Here is a 15881-nt window from a genome sequence, read left to right as displayed (position 1 = left end):
GACTCGCACTTTGCACCTCGCAAATTGGTATGCAGTACGGTGTCTCAGACACCGACTGCAACTCGCTATGGGGTCGCAATGACCCACCTCATGAATATTCATGAGGTGGGTCGCAAATTGCGGCCCCATAGCGAGTATAGGCACTCGCAAACATGGAGACCTGCTGTCGTCAGCAGACCTCCATGTTCGTGACTGCTGTTAAATAAAGCAGTTTTTTTTTTTTTAAGTGTAGCCCGTTTTCCTTACAGGAAAACGAGCTGCACTTAAAAAAAAAAACGAAACCTTTAGTTTCGGTATTTTTTCAGGGCAGGGAGTAAAAATATTTGCGGGTCCAGTCACAAACTGGAAGGGGTCCCATGGGGACCCCTTCCAATTTGCGAGTGGGTTACCATCCACTTGAAGTGGATGGTAACTGCGATGCCATTTGCGACCGCGTACGCGGTCGCAAATGGTATTGCATGCCACTCAGACTCGCAAATAGGAAGGGAACACCCCTTCCTATTTGCGAGTCGGAAATGCATATTGCGAGTCGGTACCGACTCGCAATATGCATTTCTGCATAGCAAAGAGGCATTTGCACCTCGCAAACTGCGATTTTCGCCGTTTGCGACGTGCAAATACTTTGCTACATCTGGCCCATAGTCCCCAGCCCATAGCAGGTGGGATATCCGTGTACTAGGTAATTTCCCCCTCCAATGTTTCACAAAATACCTTATCATTAGTGTTAGGTGCATACACATTCACCAAACATATTTCAGTCCCATTTAAACTATGTAACAGTAGGATGATTCAACCTTCTACATCTACTTTGAATATTTTAACTTCAGGAACTCATCAGGCACCATCCATATCGACAAACCACAGACATACTTTGAGAAAGCAGAGAAATACAACTGTACTCCACACTTCTTTGCTACCTTTTAATCTTCCATGTCAAATAGACGAGTCTCCTGTAGGAATGCAATAATAACATTGTGGTGTTTTAGGAATGTATATACTTTTTATCACTTCACATATCCATTCAGGCCATGAACATTCCAGGTAGCTAGTCTCATGGGTCCAGTCATCTCAATTCACACAGATCCTTCTAGGTGGGTCGTGAACTCATTATCTCGCTTACCAGCTCTACCGTCAAAAAAGGCCAGGTCTCAGGCCTTCCATTCTACTTCAAGAACTGACACTGCTACTTGATTCACACCAACACCCTCATGGTAGAGAACCCTCAGTACAGACAACAAAATCAACTGAGTATGCCCTTTGTGCTATACGTCAACTCACAGCACCACCCTAACCAACTCAGGCTCAGAATACCAGCTGGAGTAGCTCTAACATGAAATAATCCAGGGGTTTTGACTAACCACTGTAGTACTCCAAGCCAAAGCCCAGAGCTCAATGGTGAACAGAGAGCTCTTCTTAAACAGTCTGGGGTCTTGCAAAAAGCGTTACCTATCCTGAGACAGGGAAGATAACTATGAGTCAAGAAATAAACTTATGGCAGAAACTACCCACTGCCCACCCACTAACAATCCACATGAAGCCCACAAAGCACCTATCTATGGTCTCACTCAGCACCTCATCATGACATTTTTGTGGGAAACTGGCACTTGGTACCATAAGCTCTGACTTTTTGAAACTGTACGGATATATCATAGTTGCTTTCAGTTCCACAGGAAACATGGTAGTGTTGCTCTCTTTTGTGTTGAACTATTAAGCATATGCAGCTTACACATATTAAATGAGCACATCATGCATCTAAATCCTGCAGCTTCAAGGCATAATTACAGCTCTGTTATCAAATATCAGATTTAATGTGAAATGTAAAAAGGGTTGTTTTAATAGTCCAGTATTGAAGCCTAGACCAAAGTGTGATAGGGCTGCTTTTCAATCCATTCACTATGTTTTACTTCCACTGGTGTTTTTTGAACATCCTACTGATGGAGAATCTGCCATTTCTGCCATTGGAGCAACTTATATTTACTAATATTAATTTGAATGATTGTTAGATGTGTAATGCCTGTTTAAAATCTTAAAGACACATTACAATTTATTATGATTATGGTTTCATGACAATTCCCTTGACCCTGTTGACTTTTGCTTTCTGTAATGATTCTATTATTTGAATAAATCTATAAATATTGAAAATTAGGAAAGCTTTGTTGCGCAGATTTTCTTAATGGTCTTTGAATATTAAATTTTAGACAGGAGACTAGCATTATATTGACCATCTCTCACCACACAATATCATAATACCATCAGTGATGGCCTAAAGAAATCATGACACAACTATCAATTCTAGTATTTTCTGACACATGTTATGGGGACTGTACTGACTGTTCATAAATGTGTATTCAGTGCAAGCAGAATACAGCCTCTAGCTCTAAATCAAAATGCCGTTTGGGGGGACACTCCGAACCATGAGTGCTTCATTCCTTAGTCCATGGCTTGGATTTGGAACCAATGTGAGTGTTGAGCTCACAGAAGGCCGAAAAGGGCAGGAGGGCTGGATCCAGTCTCACAAAAAAGTGAACATAACAGAGGGTTATGTTCGAATGACCTTACAAAGCCTGTGCAGTCTCCAAAATGACCCATTCTGGTTTAAAAAAATCTTCAGGGAAGTCAGTTCTTCCCACTCTGCCGACCTACCAGCTGTAAACACAAGTCTGGGTGTCAAGAAAGATCTACTGGCAGGACCGAAGTCTCTAGGTCAGATCAGAAAAAACACATCACAACCTGTAGTAAAGCATGGAAGCAAATAATTCAGTGCCAATAATCAATTATAGAAGAAACATATTAACTAAACCCAACAAAAGTGAAGAACTCAGCTATAACTTTTAACGAAGAAATAAGAATCAACATCGGACGGCAACAAATACGTCCATTTCAAGAGACTAGCGTGGGCGCGTTCGACACGAAGCGATTTGGGATTTCATTACATCCCTTGAATGGTGCAAGCTTGATGCAAGCTACACCTTACAAGTGCAGGCACTTTCACGCCATAGCGTCTCACTGACTGACATAAGATGAGGCATGTAGAAGAATTGGGGACCCTCGTCACATTCTGCGGGGATGGGCATCATTTAGCGTTACTCCGAGAAGGGGTGTGGGCATAGGTGTGAGGAACGGATTACTGGGGTTCGAAGCGCGAATTTTTAAGAAGTAAGGAGAGTATTTATTACGTGGTTGCCACTTCGAGAGACTGAGAAAACCGCTCCTCACTTATGCCATTGGCCCGCGGGATGTGTTCGCGTACAATAATATTGTAAAGTTATATTGATTTAAGACGTCAGCAGCACGCAAGACATACGACAACAAAGTTTCCGGTGACGAGGACAGAGGTTTGCTATACAAATTACGAACCATGTGCTGTCTTCAGTTGGTACGAAAATCTTCAAAACGTCACACCGGTTCCCGCCCCTCCTTTAATTTGTCAAAGGTCTCTCAATCGTTTTCTCTTGCGCGCTTTCCAGACCCGCAGCTTTCAAACGTTTTCCTTAAGCGAAGGGAAAATACTTTCAGCAGATTATAAGCAACATGTAACGCAGCCAAACGGTTTAAAGTAAAAAGTCCTTCTAAATACACTGCATTTCAAGTGCCCACATAGATAGCTGGCTAATCGATCGTTGAGTTTTACCAAGATATATAATTATAGCCAGTGCTTTAAATTGAAATATAGAAGTGCATGTACTCACTCATTATAGTACCCGTTTGCCCCTGCGAAGTGCCGGTACTCTCCTTCTAGATGTACTACAGCAATGCGGAGACGTGCAGGTGCTCACCCTTTGATTGTACCATCTAAAGGCAGGGGGACGTCAGCAGCAAGTACAATAGCAGGAACAATAATAACACGCCTGTGTGGTTGCACCCTTCAAAGGTTGATTGCAGCGTATGCACACTACTTGCATAAAGCCACGACTGTTTTTTGTTTCCTAAATTGTCTGCTAAACGTTGTGTTACCAGTGAGTTGGTCCTCGTGTACTTACATCGCATGCACTGTCAAGTGCTCCCAGACTACGAGGAATAATTCGCAATTTAGACAAAGAATAAAAATGACAGATAATCTGTTTTATTTACAAATTAATTGCAGGAGAACATGGTACCTGTAATTTTAAAGAATACATTTCATAGGGCTCGATTTAAACATCACAACTTGACAAGAATTTGCTGGATACCAATACTCTATCCCTTGGTGTGTTACACATCCAGGGGCTTATTTACAAGCCCCTTACGCAGCCGGCGCGTCACTTTTTATTTGGGGAAAAGTGACGCACGGGCGGCGATAGAGGCTTGTAAGTAAGCCCCCAGTTTGTTCAATGATGTTGATGACCTTCAGAATGTAAGATATTAAATAGATCATATGGTGAACCACGGAGTGCAAATGCCCCATCGAGAAAGTGGCGTAATGTTGCATGCACTGTATAAAAGGGCCTTGGCTGTGCTGAACAGCACTACAGGATTCAACTAGTCATTCCAGCTGTGAACTTCTTCAGCCCGGACCACAGATACAGAACATCGTTGACACTTCTGGGAAGTGATGTAGGCCACTGAGCCCAGACCAGAAGTGCAGTAAGAAACTGGAGGCTCCGGCCATCTTGGCGGGACGTTGCAGCTACGCCCCCTTTTGTAAACGCAGTATCCCATTTTGTATTGTCTATTACCTACCAAAATATACTATGTTAGAGCACTTTTTATAGTCTAAAAGTATGACGCCTTCTTTATCCGACAGTCAGGGATTGTGTCTATCCCAGCTTAATGGAAACCGTTAGGGGTGAATGTTGTGATCTTGTCCAAGGAAATGTCCCCCTCGCAGGCGGAGTCTGTGGCCGGGTCCTGGTTCTGGGATCCCTGCGAGATCTGGGACATGCGGTCGAAGGTGTCCTCGTTGTCCTCCTCCATGCAGTCCACCACATTGGGGATCATGTTCACGTAGGCGGTGACTATTTCCTTGTGGAACACTGTGTCCTGGTTGTATGAGATGAGCTCGTTGCTAATGTTGACAGTCTCCACCGGGGTACCCGAGCAGAGGTGGCCACAGCCTAGTAGGCTGGCGAACACCTTGCGGAAGTCGGCGTTGAAGGCGTAGATGATGGGGTTGAGCGAAGAGTTGGCCCAGCCAAACCAGACGAAGATGTCAAAGGTGGTCTCGCTGACACAGGGCAGGCCCTGCCGGGCGCCGGGGGCTGAGCGGTTGCAGAAGGGCACCATGCAGTTCAGGACGAAGAAGGGAAGCCAGCAGAAGACGAAGACGCCCATGATGACAGACAGCGTCTTCAGCACCTTGGTCTCCTTGCGGAGAGAGTGGCGCAGTCTCTTGTGGTGCTGCTGGCAGTCCAGTCGTGCGGTCCGGCAGCTTTGGGCGTGCTCGGCCGCCCTCTCCAGAATGGAGATGCGCCGTATCTGCACCTGGGCGATGCGGTAGATGCGGGTGTAGGTGACTATCATAATAGCCACAGGAATGTAGAAGCTGATGAGGGAGGAGGAGATGGCATATGTCCGGTTAAGGCTAGAGTCGCAGTCCTGACTGATGGTGTGGTTGCTGCGGGGACTCTCGGCTCCACTGCGGTGCCAGTCCAGTTGCACGGGGATGAAGGAGATAAGCACAGAGAGTGTCCATGCTGTGCCGATCATCACCAGGGCCGCGCGCGGGGTCATCTTGCGCTCGTACCTGAAGGGGTTGGAGATGGCCCAGTAGCGGTCCACGCTGATCATGCAGAGGTTCAGGATGGAGGCCGTGGAGCACATGATGTCAAAGGCTATCCAGATGTTGCAGAAGGCTCCAAAGGGCCAATGACCAGCTACTTCAGCCACAGCCTTCCAGGGCATAACCAACAGCGCCACCAGCAGGTCGGACACGGCCAGAGAAATAATGAATATATTGGTAACCTTGCCCCTCAGGTGCCTGAACCGCATGACAGCTGCGCACACCAAGATGTTACCGAAGAGGGTCCAAAGGATGAGCAAAGACAACAATGTGCCGGTTATGGTTTGTGCCACGGCCACGTCCGGGTGCTGCGCCTGCTGCTGACGGGTCAGGCTCTGGTTCAGCATCTCCTCGTGTAGGGGACCCAGGGGCTGCCACCGGCTCCAGTTGTGCCAGATGGGCAGAGAGTGCACCCGGACTCCAAACGGGCTGCCCCATCGGGTAAGGCTCTGCAGCGGGCAGCACATGCACCAGATGTCCGAGGTCAGACGCACACGGGGAGCTGAGCGCCCCCACCTCTGCCTGGGGTGACTGCTGTGCCGCGACCGGCACTGCGCCGGCGGAATAGAAGGATCAAAGCCCCGGTGCAGTCGCAGGTCCTCACACACATTCTGAATACTGTACGGCTTCTCACCAAGTGCTTCTGCTTCGAAGCGCCTTGCGCCTCCTCCCCCTGGTTATCAGAAAGTAGACGTCACAATGTCCAGGGCATTCTAACTACACCCCCCGGTCGACCGAAGGGGTCTCTTTAGAAACCTTAGTGAAGATTTAATGAAACGTCTTCAGCACTTAGGTTAAGGTATCTCTGGCGCGTTCTCCATCGCTCCGGCCGGTGCGTGTTTTCAGATTTACGTTAAGCAGCGGGGTTGGCTATTTTTAGTGTCGCCGAGGGAGAAGTGGGGGCTGCACACGCTCTCTGCACCGCCTGCAGTGTGTGTAGATCATGAATGAATTCACTCGGAATGGGTTTGTAAGTCACAACTCTGTCACCGCCTCCGCTCCCCTGTGTGAAATGTGCGTTTCCTCCTATGCGCATCCTTGCAGCAGGGGCGGCTTTCATCCTGAAGGCTGACAGGTGAATCAGCGACTCCTGCATGCGACAGTCGGAACCAGGGCACCGGGCTGCATCTCACTGAACTATCCACAGGCATCGACATACCCAGAGGCATCCCGTGTGGTGATTGTGTCTGGGATTATTGCACCTGCGGGGCGCTCAATTTAGGATGCACAAATGACGCACACTAGTCACCACAAGGCGACATTCGCTCGTGGTCAGTACTTCAGAAAGTACCTTCATTGTTGACATATCCCAGTTTAACACTGTAAGTGCTAGACTGTAAGTAACCCACCCCCATCTTTCAGACAAGCATCACGTTGTTGCATCAACATTGAACAAGAAGAATATACATAAGCATTAGTAAAAACAAAATGTCTGGCACTGCGTTTGTAATGAAATAATTTTGTAAGGTGAGCTCCAATAATGCATGCTTTATTTGTAGCTCAAGATTTTGATTGTTCATTATAATGAAATAGAAAGAAAAATACTATTTTTGTTCCCGATAAAATGGCTTGTAATCTTTATTTTCTGGTTTTACATAACATGATAATACATAATTCAATACAGAACTCATTACCATAACTACAACAGATGTGAACCATACATTTCCAAAAGTGACAGTCACATGACCAAATCCCATAGTCAATTTGACCTGCAGTCTTGTTAATTATATTCCGAATATATAAAGAGATAAAACACATCAAGTATAGCAGTTCCAATTTTATCAAGTGTACATTCCCGTCCTATCCCCAAGTTATCAAGTCTCTCCCACTATGTCCCCCTGCAAACACTCTTTTCCTCTTGAAAGGAACGATCTATGGCGTCACTCAGTTTTGGGCATGAACTCTCAGGGTCTACCACTAAAGGAGTAATAATTTCCCCCAGGTTTTTAAATCATTTTCCACCTCTCATCCTTCCACATCTCTCACAGATACAGATAACATTCCCCAGCAACAACCCATTCTTTCAAATCTAGGATCCATGTTTAAAGTTTAGAGGTACGGGGATAATCACTGTATGGCTGTACGTCTCTTACCCAAAAGCAGCCCAAGTGCCGGACTCCAACTTCAGATTTATTGATCTTTCATAGGCCTGGGTATTTAATTCCAACAGGATAGTAGTTTAAGGGGATCCCTTCCATCAAACTCTTGACAGGTGCCTCTGCCCCGTGATAACGTAGGCAATGATGTAGGCACTGACGTGGCTGCCCTGCCCCGTGCTGACGTGTAGAATGTGGTAGGGGGCATCAAAAAGACGGTCCGCAAAAGGAAATCCCAATCGACTAAGGAAGGTCCACCTATAAAGAAAGGCCTCTCACATCAGAACACTTCAGATGAGTTTTTAGAAAGTGCAGAGGCAGATAAATTCAATCCTTAGTGTATCTCAAACCTCTTTCACCCCAAGATATAGCGGCTATAGCAACACCTAATACATATTTTGTTATCTTTACATCCTAGAGTCAGCACAAAAGAGTACTGGAAGAGTCGGCCATCCGACTAAATGGACTGCATCGTCTTTAAAGGACAGCAACGTGATCCATCAAAACCCCATGGCACCATCCGCTTCCGTGAACACCGCAGGTCACCAGGATAAACCGTGCATTGCCTCTACAGACAGCAGTCATGGCCCAGGTACAGCTCTTAAGTACACCTCATCAACCGTAATAAAGGCTGTGCCCAGTACCGCAAACACTTCTACAGTAACTACCTGTGTACAAGGGTTTGGACAATATGACAGCGTAACGCTTACAGCCACAGACACACACCATCCTGTACCATGTAGAACTTCTGGTAGGGACCCTAACCAGTGCAATAAGCCTAAAATAAATTGGTTGTCCTTAAAGAACCGCAAGAAGAAGCTGCAGACCCCTGAGCTACAAGCTGTGCCTCTAGACCTGTCTTTTAAAAATGTTGTTAAGGCTCAGCGTGTTCCACATAGCCCACCACGTTCTAAATGTTCAACGCTTGAGGAGTCTAAGATAGTCAGGTCTGTCAATGCCCTAGTACCGGCAACCTGTATAACTAGCCCTCCCCGTTTACATGCCACATGTATGGAAACAGCCCCATAGAGGATCCATATTCTGGGTATATTGGACTTCTAAAGGATCTAGCAGTTCTGGTAGAGAGTTCTGAAGCAACAGCAACAGCAACAGCCTGTGACTCTTCTAATGCACCCCTGACAGGTTGCAATCACCAGGGTCTCAATCACCCACACCCAGCCACAATGCTTCATATGCATCAGAGGCCTTGAGTTACTATGACCAACATTTAACTTCCCCATGTATGATGTCACCAATTACACCACCTGGAGCATATGACCCCACCAGCCCAGCACCAAGTGCCTGCGTGCAATGGTCTTCACCATCCTCCTCAAGATACCCTGATAGCAGTACAGGATATAGTGGTTCACAAAATCAGACTTTTGGAACGCCATCTAGCAATGATCAGGCCTCCCAAGCACCAGGATGTTCACACAGGAACCCTGTTCTTATGACCCGTTCCAACTAGCCCGTTCAAAAAGGGCTTATTGCAGTTAACAGTGATCAGACCCCCAGGGTGGTTATGGGTAATATACAGCTAATGACACACATAGTGGAACAAAATGTGGTGCCCTGACCCCCAACAGGGTTTTGGATACATACCTGAAAGAAATACAACAGGCCGTTAGGGAACTAAAATCGCTCCTGAAGCTCAAGAGCTAAAAACTGGGGAAGTCGGGGGTTGATACTGGGCCCTCCAGACCAGCCCAGAGAGCGTTGATCCTACGGTTAGCATGGTGTAGAAGGGAGGTGGTCATAGCTTGTGAATCAGCCACGGCAGACATAGACAATATATCGGCGTGACTAGGTAACCATGTACCCCTACGGAGTGCACTATCTGTTTTTTGTATCAAGGGTGTCCATAGGTCTAAATGTAAAAAGAAGTCCCAGGATGTACTCAGTAAAGCTCTACGTGTTTTATGAGTGCTCAAAAAAAACAAAAAGATGCTAGAGCCAACTCCAGACTGTTTAAAACTCCTAAAAGCAGCACCCTCAACACCTAAAACGCTCCCCATAAGGCCTCAAAATATAAAGTTAGGAGAGAATATAGGCATTTTCAGGGCCCCAAGGGGTAAAGTTCAGAGCCGGCTCAACCCCAAACATCCTGAAGGACCCCCAACCTTATTAGGTGAAATGGCAAGGACACCTCCTGTAAATACACCAACAATTGTTCAAATAGGCTGTGGTCGGTTGTCTAAAAGCAGCTGGGCTTGTAAGAAACAGAAGTGGGCTAGTAGCGCTAAAAACTGTAAGCTTTTAATAAGAAAGTTAAAGAAAGACAGACTATACATTACAAGGTGGCATAAAAATACTCCAATAACGATCCGTAGTCAACTACCGCTGAATGATACCACAGGGAGCCCTCCACCTGGCGGCGATCCTCAAGCTGGGGATTCAGAACCATTGTTTTTAGAAAGTGTCAGAAGGTATAGTCATACTGTAGAGAGGTTTAACGCTACAGAGCACTATGAGGAATTTAGGTTTATTAACGTAGACTATCTAAACTCCTCTGATCACAGTGTTATATCTAGACACCAGGCCGTACAAACGCTTGTAGAACAATTGTTACACAATGTTGGGCCTAACAATTTTTTCCAGCTACGTTTTCAGGGGCATGGTCTCAAAAGTACTTTGTTCATCAGATGGTCGTCTCGAGATGTGTTTGACGATAGAAAACCTGTCTAAGTTTTTACAGAGCAAAGCTGAATTACTGGCGTACGGGACCTTTAGAATCATTGCCCTCATTGTTAGGTGTCATGAGGGCGGTGCTTCCAGAACCTTAAAGAGCGTCATGTACAGTAAAATCATTGGCAGGAAATATCGATGGTTGCTCGACTTTAATACCGGAGCTACCAATATGTGTCTGGCAGTGAGCATCACAGGGTTGTTGGTGGACCGAGGTACCCCAGACAATGTCATTATGTCTATGTCGGCGGCAGCCCATGAGGCGCTTCAACTATCGCCCGACAGACTGGTTGGTTTTATGGACCTAGGCTTTTTTGAGAACCATTTTGCCATTACGGTAAAAGTTCTGTCCCACAGCGGTTCTTGGAAGTACTTCACTACCAATGCGCTTGTGAAAAACAAAACCGTTTATGTGCTACATCACGAAAACCACTTTTACGGTATCTTGAACCTGAAGGGTTTTCTAGGAGCCAAGTACATGTGCAAGCATTGTGACCACATATACAGCAACCGGACCAGGCACCAGTGTGAAATGCGCTGTGAAATGTGGCAGAGGGGCGGGTGTGTTGACGACGACGCTCAGAAGGTGAACTGCTCGATGTGTAAGATGTTTTGCCGGTCACAAGACTGCTTGAATGTATACATCAGCCTCACACAGTGCGTCCATAAATCAGAGTGTCAAACTTGCGGGCGCTACAAGGCCACCAACCACGATTGTAAAGGTATGCAATGTCCCAGCCGGAACAGCACAAGTGTGTTAGATGCTCGAAGGCTTCCCCCAGAAAAAAACAGAAGACTATATTGTATTTGCTATAGAATGTATGCAGGAGACTGGAGTGCTCCAGCCTAACTACATTTCCGCTCATCATCTAACAGCCAATGAAAACTGGGAGTGTGAACGTTGGTCGTGCGTGAATGATTTCCTCAACACGTTCATGCAGCCGAAATACAATGAGTATACAGTGCTGGCTCACAACTCGAAAGCATACGAGTCATTCTTTATTCTATGGGACCTGATTCGTGAAAAGCTGAACGTGGAGCTCATCACCCAGGGTTCCAAACTGATGCTGTTAAAAGTTGTGCCTTTTGAAATTAGGTTCATAGACACCTTGAATTTTCTGCCCATGAAGTTGAGCAAGTTGCCAAAAGCCTTTGGTTTGGAAGGATGTAAAGGTTATTTCCCGCACTTTTTTAACGCATGGGCTAATCAGAATTACTGCGTTTCTATGCCTCCACCGGACAGTTACGGCGTCGAGTACATGATGCCATCTGAAAAAGAGAACTTTCTACAATGGTACGATGAAAACCGTGAAAATTGATTTCATTTTCAAACAGAGTTGAAAGCTTACTGTCAGGCGAATGTAATGATCTTGCAAAAAGCGTGCAACCTTTTCAGAGACGATGAAACGGGTCAGGATTATCAAAACTAAATCCTGTAAGAGGAAAGAAATTGTGGAATACCTAGACCCATTTAAGAACATTACTCTGGCTTCCATGTGCATGTCTATTTATCAGCACATGTTTTTAAAACCTGAAACCATAGCTCTAGTACCGCCTGACCTCTATAACGGTAAACAGAAACATTATTCCACCCCATCTATTCAGTGGCTCATGTACATTTCAGAGAAAGAGAGCATCTTCATTCAACACAAGTTGCAGTGAGGCGAATACCGCTTGAGCCGCTACTACCTAGATGGTTATGCGTTAATTAACGGGGTACCAACCACTTATGAGTTCAACGGTTGCTTTTACCACGGGTGTCTGCGCTATTACAAACCCCACAAGTGTAATAGACTGCAGGGCATCACGTTTGAACATCTGCATCGTCATACTCTGGCAAAGTCGCAGTATATTGAATACAGCGGCTTTGTTCTGAGAAGCTTCTGGGGACACGAGGGGTTATAGGAGCTAACAAAAGATGCAGAACTCTGCGATTTCATTAAGAGCCGTGTTAGAAATGGGGTCTTTGGTTGGCAGTCAGGTTATCCACTGTCCAAGCAAGGACCCTCACTCTAGTCAGGGTAAGTCACGCACAATCCAAATTGTCCTGTGCCCAACCTCTGGTAGCTTGGCACTGAGCAGTCAGGCTTAACATAGAAGGCAATGTGTAAAGTATTTGTGCAATAAATTATACAGTACCACAATATAACACCACAAAAATACACCACACAGTGTTTAGAAAAAAATATAATATTTATCTGAATAAATGCAGGTCAACACCATTAAAGATGAAATAAGCAAATGTAGGGATATCACTGAAAGTGTCATCAAGTGTCTTTAGAGTTAAAAGATTACTCTAAAAGCAATAAAAAGTGTCTTAAGTTCTTCTAGAAACAACAAGTGTCTCTTGCAGGGCAAAGTATCTGGTTTGCATTGAAAAATCCTCACAAGGGACCGCAGAGGAGGAAATGCGTGGAAAACAGCGAGTGTGCGTCACTTTCGCCCCTTCGCACATGGACTTGTGTCATTATTTTCCACGCGTGGAAAACGTTGTGTCGATTTCCGGCATGCAGACTTGGATCTTCTTCGGGTTGCGGGGTTTTCAGACGCCCCGGGGACGATGCAGGGAATCCTGGGCTTGTGGAGCAAAGTCACAGTGGATGCGTCGATTCCAGTAGACGATGTGTGGAATTTTCTTCCGCAAGGCAGGCGCTGCGTCGATTGCTCTCAGGAAGTCAGGCGTTGTCGTTCTGAGTCGGCTTGCATCGATCTAGTAGGGTTGTGCGTTGAAGTTCCGGTCACGTCGCTGGCGCTGTGTCAGTGTTCTGTTGCAGAGTCAGTCTGCGTCGTTCCGGACTCGGCGTGCAGGTGAAATTTTCACAGCGAGCAGGCTGTATGTCTTTCTTGGCAGAGGAAGTGTCGAATTTTTGCCGCACGGGAATTTCAGCTGCAGGAGAGAAGTCTTTTTGGTCCTGAGACTTCAGGGAACAGGGGACAAGCTCTATCCAAGCCCTTGGAGAGCACTTCTGCAGCAAAGCAATAGAGCAGCAAGACAGCAGGACAACAGCAAAGCAACAGTCCTCTTCAGAAAGCAGTCAGGTGAGTCCTTCAGGCAGCCAGCAAGTTCATCTTGTCAGGGTGCAGGTTCTGGTTCAGGTATCTTCTCCAGGAAGTGTCTGAGGTGGTAGGGCAGAGGCCCTGTTTTTATACCCAAATGTGCCTTTAAAGTGGGGGAGACTTAAAAGAGTGGCTTAGAAGTGCACCAGGTCCCCTTTCAGCTCAATCCTGTCTGCCAGGGTCCCAGTAGGGGGTGTGGCAGTTCTTTGTGTGAGAGCAGGCCCTCCACCCTCCCAGCCCAGGAAGACCTATTCAAAATACAGATGTTTGGAAGTCAGGCTGAGTATCCTGTGTTTGGGGTGTGCCTGAGTGAATGCACAAGGAGCTGTCAACTAAACCCAGCCAGACGTGGATTGTAAGGCACAAAAGATTTAAGTGCAGAGAAACTCTCACTTTCTAAAAGTGGCATTTCTAAAATAGTAATATTAAATCCGACTTCACCAGTCAGCAGGAGATTGTATCACCATTCTGGCCATACTAAATATGACCTTCCTACTCCTTTCAGATCAGCAGCTGCCACTTCAACAATGTATGAGGGCAGCCCAAATGTTAGCCTATGACGGGAGCAGGCCTCACAGCAGTGTAAAAACAAACTTAGGAGTTTTACACTACCAGGACATGCAAACTACACCGGTACATGTCCTGCCTTTTACCCACACAGCACCCTGCTGTAGGGATTACCAGGGCACACCTTAGGGGTGACTTATATGTAGAAAAAGTGGAGTTTTAGGGTTGGCAAGTACTTTTAAATGCCAAGTCGAATTGGCAGTGAATTGCACACACAGGCATTGCAGTGGCAGGCCTGAGTGAAGGTTCATAGGCTACTGAAGTGGGTGGTCACAATCAGTGCTGCAGGCCCACTGGTAGCTTTTAATTTACAGGCCCTGGGCACATTTAGTGCATTCTATTAGGGACTTATAAAGAAATTAAATAGCCCAATTGGGTGTGATCCAATGTTACCATGTTTAAAGGGAGAGAGCATATGCACTTTAGCACTGGTTAGCAGTGGTGAAGTACACAGAGTCTAAAAACCAGCAAAAACAGTATCTCAAAAGTGGAGGGAGGCTAGCAAAAAGTTAGGGATGACCACCCTTAGGCTGTCAGGTCTAACATGTGTCCCCCCCAGCTGAAACTGGGGAGAGCTACCCAACTTCCTGGGAGCTCTCATCGCTAAGGTCGAAGTATCTGGAGAGACCATCAGCATTGGCGTGGTCAATCCCCAGCAATGCTCCACTGTAAAGTCCATTCCCTGTAGGGAAATGGACCACCTCAAGAGTTTAGGGTTCTCACCCCTCATCTGCATGAGCCATCTGAGGGGCCTGTGGTCTGTCTGAACCTCGAAGTGCGTCCCAAACAGGTATGGTCTCAGCTTCTTCAGTGCCCAGACCACTGCAAATGATTCTCTTTCAATAGCACTCCACCTCTGTTCTGGTGGTAATAGTCTTCTGCTAATAAAGACTACTGGTTGGTCTAGGCCCTCCTCATTCAGCTGTGCTAGGACCGCCCATATGCCATGCTCTGAAGTGTCTGTCTGCACGATTAATTCCTTGGAGTAGTCAGGAGCCTTGAGCACGGGGCCGTACTCATGGCTTCCTTTAGGGAGTCAAAGGCTTTCTGACAAGCCTCTGTCCAATTCACCAACGTAGGTTGCTTTTTGGATGTCAGTTCTGTCAAGGGTGTCACCATGGTTCCATAGCCCTTGACAAATCTCTGGTAATACCCATTGAGGCCTAAGAAGGCTCTCACCTCTGTTTGGGTTCTAGGTGGTTGCCAGGCCTTGATAGTTTCAATCTTGGCATGGAGTGGCTGCACCTGCCACCACCTACTAGGTGTCCCAAGTACACCACGGAACCCTGTCCAATCTGGCACTTACTGGCCTTGATGGTCAGGCCTGCCTGTTGCAGAGCCTGAAGCACCTCCTTGAGGTGGAGCAGGTGTTCCTCCCAGCTGTCACTGTAGATGGCAATGTCGTCCAGGTAGGCTGCGCAGAAGCTAGGACCCTGTTAACCAACCTTTGGAAGGTAGCGGGGGCATTTTTCAACCCAAAGGGCATCACCCGGAATTGGTAATGGCCATCAGGTGTGGAAAATGCCGATCTCTTTTTAGCCCCCTCAGTCAAGGCGATCTGCCAGTACCCTGATGTGAGATCAAAATATCTTAGGAATTTGGCAGCGCCTAGTCTGTCTATGAGCTCATCAGCTCGGTGATGGGGTGAGCGTCAGTCCCGGTGACTGAACTGAGACCTCGGTAGTCCACGCAGAACTGAAGTTCTGGCTTGGCACCGGGGGCAGGAGCCTTGGGTACCAGCACCACAGGGCTGGCCCAGAGACTACTAGACTTCTCGA

At 46.6% G+C, this 15881-nt stretch overlaps 1 protein-coding gene across 1 annotated transcript; it reads right to left on the bottom strand.

Moving 5' to 3' along the window:
* Positions 1-4086: 4086 nt before the first annotated feature.
* Positions 4087-6610, bottom strand: DRD5 (dopamine receptor D5). Its single transcript, XM_069234789.1, has one exon. It carries the CDS (start codon positions 6163-6165, stop codon positions 4747-4749), a length of 1419 nt encoding a protein of 472 aa, XP_069090890.1. The 5' UTR covers positions 6166-6610; the 3' UTR covers positions 4087-4746.
* Positions 6611-15881: the final 9271 nt, after the last annotated feature.

This window comes from Pleurodeles waltl, chromosome 1_2 (assembly GCF_031143425.1).
Source record: "Pleurodeles waltl isolate 20211129_DDA chromosome 1_2, aPleWal1.hap1.20221129, whole genome shotgun sequence".
NCBI lineage: Eukaryota > Metazoa > Chordata > Amphibia > Caudata > Salamandridae > Pleurodeles > Pleurodeles waltl.
The sequence above is the reverse complement of the archived record's forward strand: the minus strand, read 5'-3'. Positions and strand labels throughout refer to the sequence as shown.

Bases quoted from the DNA above. Each gene is read 5' to 3' on its own strand.
- DRD5 (XM_069234789.1), bottom strand. From the start codon at position 6,165: ATGTGCTGCCCGCTGCAGAGCCTTACCCGATGGGGCAGCCCGTTTGGA.